Below are 7,739 nucleotides of genomic sequence, written 5' to 3' on the forward strand. Positions count from 1 at the left end.
GTGTTGTCATTCCCTGTCTGTTCATCAGTGCCTGATCCCAGGCTGTGCCCTGAGTACAGGGAAAAGGCAAATAAACCCTGTGGAGTCAGAGCACACAGCAGGCAGTGTCCAGCAGTGTATGCACCTGTGTGTTTGGAGAGGTGGCCATTCACAGACCTGCTCTGGGAGCAGCTAATTTTCCATCCTAAGGAAAGATTTCATCTTTTTTCTGCTTTCCACTGCACCTTGAGGTTATTTGCTGAAGCTCCTGCTCAGCTCACATCTCCCTGCCTGAGGGACAGATGCTTTGAGAGGAGATCACTAGGCAGCTTGAAAGTCTGAAGGAAGAGTAAAGAAACCCTTCAAAGGACTTGCTTGTGTGGTCTTGGCTGGCTTGCTTAATCTTGAAAAACTAACAAGGGCAAAGATGCATAAGATTGTGTGACTATCCCACCCAATTTCAATCCTATATGATCAAAGGAAGAACAGGAGTGCAGAATTAATGCAGCCACATGCACACACTCCACGTTGTTGCTGGCAGTGATTGAACTTGAAAAGCTCGAGATCAAGTTCAAATGAGCATCTGGGGGTTTCAAAACTTGTACAAAACTACACTTGAAAATAGGAAGAAAAAAAAAAGCCACAAAGAAATACAATCTTAGCAGAAACTGCTAATGAGATCTCATGCAAAATATTTTTGCGCCATGATCTATTTCCAGCTGGATTTTAAATCCTTAGATTGTAATTTGTGTGCACAGGGTGGTTTTTGTCCTTTCAACTCAGTAATATCAGCACAAGAAAAAGACTCCCAGCCTGCTTCACAAACTTCAGAGGTGCAGTTGTGGTTCACCCTGAAACCAGAGCTGCTCTTGTGCTCTCAAAACAAATTCACTCTCCTTTTCCTGCTCACTGGTAGAGCCAGAAAATGAAAAAGTTCATCTCACAGCAAAAAGAAATTCCAGCTTGTTTGAATTAAGATTAATTTTCTTGGTGCCTGTTCTGTTTCTTCATTTTTACCAGATCTCTATGGTTCCTATTAAATTTATCTACAAACACTCATCTTTCAATGTTCCTGTTAAATCTCTACCCTTACAGAAGCTTCATTTGTCAGAGCTACCTTCTCTGCACCTCTAGACCCAGAATCCAATCAGTTCCAAACTGTGCTCATACAAAAATAAAGAGGAAGAAAGCTCCAGGCCCTAAAATACATTTCTTTTTTCCTTCACATTCAGGATATAAAATGTTTTGCTAAGCTAGAATGAGATCTTGTCTGAACAAAGGCACAATATACAAATTGGTGATGGATTCTGAGCTGGTTATAGATACAAAATGATTTGATATGTTAATAATGAAGATTTCTGTTTGGTTTTGTGTTTTTTCCTAGCTCTGCATGCAGTACTGGCCAGAGAAGACATCCTGTTGTTATGGCCCAATCCAGGTGGAGTTTGTTTCAGCAGACATTGATGAAGATATCATCAACAGGATATTCCGGATTTGCAACATGGCCAGGGTAAGAGAGGAGAAATATTACATTCCCTAAGACCAAAATTTGGCTCGAGAAAGAGGCAGAGCCAAGGCTTGTGGTTTAGAGATGCAGAATCTCTCACCTAGGAATGAAATTCCACTGCAGCTACTTCCTTTAATTAACATTTAATCAGCCTGCATTGCTAAAGGACTCTTGGCTGAAGGCAGCAAGTGGATGATATGAGCTGAAAATCTGTATTTAAATGGTGAGCATTTTTCTGTGTATATTTGAGAACAATTCATCACTGAGTAGCCAATATAAAGCCATCAGTATTGCAGGAAATAAACTGGGATGGTGTCAGCAGCTCTCCATCTGTCAGCTCCCAGGCAGCATCTCTGAAGACAGATGCAATGTTTACTGGCTAGACTGGGATTCCCAACTGCCACTGCTTTCCCTATAAATAAGCAACTGCCATTTCTGTGAGCAGCTCTTTGTCTGTGTCCCTCAGCCCCAGGACAGCTGAAATGATAGAAACAAAGTTTATCTGCACACTGAGCCCTGGCAATCCGGCTTCAGGGCTGCAGGAAAGGGCTTCAGCAGAGGATTTTTCTCTCATTAGTCGTTTCCCAGATTGATTATGTTTCCTTTGTTGTTCCTTTTTTCTCATCAGAAATGGAAGCAGGCTCTGCAGGTACATTTCCATGCAGTGTAACCCATCAGTGTCTGCACGGTCAGAGCCTGTGCAGCCGTTCGGGTGCGGCACTGCAGAGGGAACCTTGTGGTCCAGCCACAGAAACTGATGAACTGGTTGGATATCAGACACCTTCCTGTGTCCCAGGGAGAGCCTGGCAATGATAGAACTGGTCAGAGCAAGGCTCTGTGGCTCTCAGATGGAGCTGGCCCATGGATGCAGGGCTGCAGGGCAGGTGCTGTGCACTCACAGCTCTCTGCACTCATCCATGTCCAACACCTGGCTACTGCCAGCAGATTTGTGAGGAGCCTTTCCCTCCACAATCCCCTGAGAATTTCTGAGGGCTGCCTCTACTTCTTATGGCACAGCACAGCAAAGAGAGATTTGACCTGTTTGTGCAGTTTGATGAAACTTTATTCTGGAGGCCAAACAAAGCTCCTGTGCACTCGGTGTCTGCTTGGCTCTGTAACAATTGTTATCCAGGTTAGAGAAAAGCCCTTTTTCCTGCACTCCACCTGTGGCCCTGTTTTTTTAAGTTCTTCTAAGCCTTCTGATGTTTACATGCTTGTAAAGAACTTTCTCACGCACTTAATGTAAATAACTTACTGTTTTACATTCTTTTATGGAAAAGGAGACATTTAATAGACTGTTAGTTTGTCCAGTGTCATTGGAGAGGTGGCACTGTCATCCTCCAATCCACTGTCACTTTTAAAAACCTATAAATGTTAGAGTCAGAAATTAAACTTTCTCTCTTTTTTACCTTGGAAAGTCCAGAGTCCATGTGGTTTTATTTTGTGTCCTAAAGGGACACTGTACCCAGTGTGGAGAACACCAGCACTGCAGGTGCAGGTGCAGAGGGGAGGCTGCTGTGCAAGCAGCGCTCCTGATAGTAAAAGATTTTAAAATCACAGAAAATTTGGGGAGCTAGAAAGAAAGTTAGGCTTAGTAGGCCCTGGGAAAATGTTAAAGGTAGGCCCTGGGAAATGTTGGGCCTTGTATTTGCTGGATCATGTGAAACTGCACCTGTGTAGTCAGAATATGATAAATGATAGAATTGTTAGATGAGGTTAGATATAATTATTGTTTAAAGAACCATGAGAAACTATGTTAGAGGTTTGAGGGGGATGCTTCCCAATACCTATCACCTATGTTAGACAGTGAGCTTCTACCTTAAACCAATCCAAAAGTGCCAGCATCACCCAGAACATGGAGGCTAGGAAGACAAAAGAAGGAAGACATGGCACACCCAAATTCCTCCGTCTTGGTACCCCAATTCTAAAAACCTCAAAAAAAAAAATTTATTTTTCACCTCTTGACAAACTATTATTCTACTTAAACTCTCTTGACTTGTAACTCCTCATATAAAGGTGGTAATTTGCTCCATGGGTCATAATCAAAGTCACAGGTGCCTTGGGCTCTGTGCCAAGGTCTCTGAGCCCCCTGGGCAGGGTCTCGAGTCCTCCAGGGCAGCCAGAGGTGTGGTGTTCACATGCCCTCTGAACAGAGAGAAGCTGTGAGACAAGCAAAGAAGGAAAACACAATTCTTATCTCGCTTGCTGTGGCTGTGTTGTGCTAAAGTAGAAGGCAATATGGAGATTGTTTAGCCAGAGTGAGGATGTTTTGTTCCCTTGGCCTATCAGGCCAATGAGTGTGTGTGTGTTGGGACAGTCAGGAGAGAATCCGAGATGAGTGCAGTGCTGTGCAGCTGTGAGCAAGAGGGAGTGCATGGCAGATTCAGTTCAGATGAAATGTACATAGTATGGTATAATAAAGTAATTCATTAGTAATTCATTAGCCTTCTGATGATGGAGTCAGATGCATCATTCTCTCTGCCCTTCATCGGAGCCGCCTTTGATTTACCCAGGAATTTCCTGGGTTCCAACAGTACTCCTGACACCCCGAGCTCTTAATAAAATCACCTGCATATAATCATCATCATTCAGTGATGGCGTGCTGCTGAATGCTACCCCTGCCAGCCCTGCCCACCCCTGCCTGGCCCCTGAGCAGCTCTGTGTTGCAGCCGCAGGACGGGTACCGCATCGTGCAGCACCTGCAGTACATCGGCTGGCCGGCCTACAGGGACACCCCTCCCTCCAAGCGCTCCCTGCTCAAGGTGGTCAGGAGGCTGGAGAAGTGGCAGGAGCAGTACGACGGCAGAGACGGGCGCACCGTGGTCCACTGCCTGTAAGTAGGGCTGGGAGGTGTCTGCAGCCTCACCTGTTGGGGTTGTGGCTCTGGAAATCTGGTGGTTTGCCAGGCTTCAGCTGGGGAAAATGGAGTTAAAGTACATTTATACTTCTAGCTTCATTTGTAACTACGTGTACTTCTACACACTTCTACTTAATTTATAACTTCATGTACTAACTACATTTATAATAGCTTTGAGTTGAATGTTGTATTGCATTATAGTATCCTGTAAGTAAGGCTGGGAAATGACTGCAGCCTCACCTGTTGGGGTTGTGGCTCTGGAAATCTGGTGGTTTGCCAGGCTTCAGCTGGGGAAAATGGAGTTAAAGTACATTTATACCTCCAGCTTCATTTATAACTATGTGTATTTCTACACACTTCTACTTAATTTATAACTTCATGTACTAACTACATTTATAATAGCTTTGAGTTGAATGTTGTATTGCATTATAGCATCCTGTAAGTAAGGCTGGGAAATGACTGCAGCCTCACGTGTTGGGGTTGTGGCTCTGGAAATCTGGTGGTTTGCCAGGCTTCAGCTGGGGAAAATGGAGTTAAAGTACATTTTTACTTCTAGCTTCATTTGTAACTACGTGTACTTCTACACACTTCTACTTAACTTACAACTTCATGTACTAACTACATTTATAATAATAGCTTCGAGTTGAATGCTGTATTGCATTATAGTATCCTGGTGCAGGGATTTTGCTGATTGCAGTGAGAGACAGCTCCAAGAGCCCTGGTACGTTGTAGGTCTCGTGTCTGGAGCGTAGACAGAGCTGAAGCAGCCCTGCCATGTCCCCAGCTCTGAGCACAGAGCTGCTGTGAGCCCAGAGCAGGGGTTTGCAGCACTGCAGTCCCTGAGCTCCCCTGTCCCCCACTCCAGGAATCCCTTAGTCCTTCCATCCCTGCCCCAGTTCTACAGGTCTCTACTCTCTCAGACTCATGGAATGGTTTGGCTTGGAAGGGACCCCAAACACCACTCAGTTCTAGTGGACACCTTCCACTACCCCAAGGATGCTCCAAGCCCTGTCCAGCCTGGCCTGGGACACTTCCAGGGATCCAAGGGCAGCCACAGCTCCTCTGGGCACCCTGTGCCAGAGCCTCACCACCCTGACAGGGAAGAATTCCTTCCCAATATCCCATCTATCCCTGCCCTCTGGCAGTGGGAAGCCATTCCCCCTTGTCCTGTCACTCCATGCTCTTGTCTATAGCCCTCCTCCAGCTCTCTGGGAGCCCCTTTAGGCACACAAACCCTTGAACATCAGCCCTTACATTAGAGACCTTCCATGTGACAGCAATCTCTCCATTAGGGACGTGTCCATGGGCTGTGAGCTGTGTGTGCTGTCCTTCCCCAGGCTCACCAGCCCCTCCTTCCCCTGTTTGTCCCTGTGCCAGGAACGGCGGCGGTCGCAGCGGCACCTTCTGTGCCATCTGCAGCGTGTGTGAGATGATCCAGCAGCAGAACATCATCGACGTGTTCCACATAGTGAAAACGCTACGGAATAACAAATCCAACATGGTGGAGTCACTGGTAAGGCTTCTTTCTGCTCCTTCCTCACCCAGTGGGTGTGCAAGGGACTTCAGGATAGGTAAAAAAATGTCAAAATTAGTTCAGGATGAATCAAAATGAACGGGAACATGAGACACCAGAGTTAAAACTGGTCCTGTTTTAGCATGTCCAGTGAATCTTCCTGCTTCTCCTTCTGAGAAGAGGAGATGCCCTGACAGAGTGATGGGCTCTGTGCCACATGCCCAGTTGCCTCAGAAGGTCAAACCCCACAGAGATGTCACCATGGCTGTGGGAAGAGTGGGATTTGTCCTCCTGTCCATGCAGGGATTTGTCCTCGTGTCCAGCCCAGTGCTGGGTGCAGTGACACATCTTGAAACCAGGAAAGGAGAACAGTCCAGCCCTCAGGCCTGACTCCCTGCAGCCCAGGAGATTAAACTGTCCTCAATTCAGTCATCTCCATCCATCACTCTGAGCTCATGCCTCAGAAGCAAAACGTGCAGTGAGGGCTGGAGGCAAATAATGAACGGTCCAGACTGGGGCTGTCTCTTTGAGTGCTTTTCTCTTCCACTGACAACACCATCTCCCAGCCATGCTTGCTCAGGATCGCTCAGAAACACAACCACTGTTTGCCTGCTCCTGCCAAAGGGTATGAGAAAGAGGGAGGAGGTGTTTTTGCTTGTAGAGCGAGGCTCTGAGGAATTTTCCCACATCCTAATGCCATTCCTTTGTGTCCTCTCTTTCAGGAACAGTATAAATTTGTATACGAGGTTGCACTGGAATACTTGAGTTCCTTTTAGCCCAGCGAAGGGAGGGGACCCCACGATGTGCCAGACCCCAAACTCTGGTGGATGCTTCTCCCCCGTCCCACACTGGAAGGCAGTAACAAGTGTGGGGAGGAAAACTTCTCCTTCCTTCTCAGCAAGAGACTGAGGTTGCAGAGACCTCGCTGGAAGGAGGAGGCGATGCCTGTGTGTGCTGCTGCCTGCTTTCTATGGGAACATCTACTGCTTCTTAAATAACTTACTGTACAAATTAGCAACATGGGAGACAGGCTGAAAGACTGGACTTTCTAATCCCCTCTGACTTCTCTCCTCTTTTGGATTGTGTTTTTGTTCTGCTTGCTGCAGAGTGGGGAAGGAAGGAAACCCTTAGGAAATTCTCTTTTAAATGTCTCCTTTTTAATTTATAATTTTGTTCTCAAATCCCAGCCTTTTAATTTTTTAATTTCATGCAGCAGTCATTTGGGAAAAAATGAGATAGCCATAGGGGATACATGAAATGTTTCATTACAAATTGTCTACCTTATCTGTTTCCTTTTATTTGTTTTTCCTAATGAAAAGGCCAACACACACACACACACACACACACACAAAAAAAAAAAAAAAAAGACTATGCTGGAATTCTCTTCCCAAATGTAGTCCCTTTTAGCATGAAAATAGATGGTGGAGATGAGAAGCTGTACATGGATCCACTGCCTCCACAGAAATATTTCCTCCCAGTTTCTGCTCGACTTCAGGGCTGTGCATGACCCAGTTCCATCCCTCTGGTCTGTGTCCTTTCACTGCTGGTGAAGCTGCTGAGGAGTCTCCCAGCCACTTGAACCTGAAGGTTAAATATTTCAAACAAATGGCATTCATCTGGCAACGCTGGTGACTTGGTTACCACATTTCCCAAGTATTATCTGGGTGCAGTGTGTCTGACAAACAGGGTATGAAGTAGGTATTATTGCTCATATACTATGTAAGGCTATTTTTTATTTATTATTTGTATTGCTGTAGAACTTAGGACCCCCAGTCAGGCCAGGACCCTGCTGAACCAGGCACTGTGCAGGCAGACAGCAGAGAAAGTTCCTGCTCAAGAGTTTAAAAGTCTGAAGGTTCTTAAGATTGGGTTTGGGCAAGATT

At 45.8% G+C, this 7,739-nt stretch overlaps 1 protein-coding gene across 1 annotated transcript in view; it reads left to right on the forward strand.

Moving 5' to 3' along the window:
- LOC132335971 (receptor-type tyrosine-protein phosphatase T) overlaps positions 1 to 7,140 on the forward strand; it is a 166,882-nt gene extending 159,742 nt beyond the window's left edge. Inside the window, exons 24-27 of the mRNA XM_059863006.1 lie at positions 1,364 to 1,489; positions 4,156 to 4,319; positions 5,721 to 5,856; positions 6,579 to 7,140. Coding sequence (XP_059718989.1) covers positions 1,364 to 1,489; positions 4,156 to 4,319; positions 5,721 to 5,856; positions 6,579 to 6,632 — 480 coding nt within the window. The 3' untranslated portion in view covers positions 6,633 to 7,140. The remainder of the gene's footprint in view (positions 1 to 1,363; positions 1,490 to 4,155; positions 4,320 to 5,720; positions 5,857 to 6,578) is intronic.
- Positions 7,141 to 7,739: the final 599 nt, after the last annotated feature.

This window comes from Haemorhous mexicanus, chromosome 18 (assembly GCF_027477595.1).
Source record: "Haemorhous mexicanus isolate bHaeMex1 chromosome 18, bHaeMex1.pri, whole genome shotgun sequence".
NCBI classification, from domain to species: domain Eukaryota; kingdom Metazoa; phylum Chordata; class Aves; order Passeriformes; family Fringillidae; genus Haemorhous; species Haemorhous mexicanus.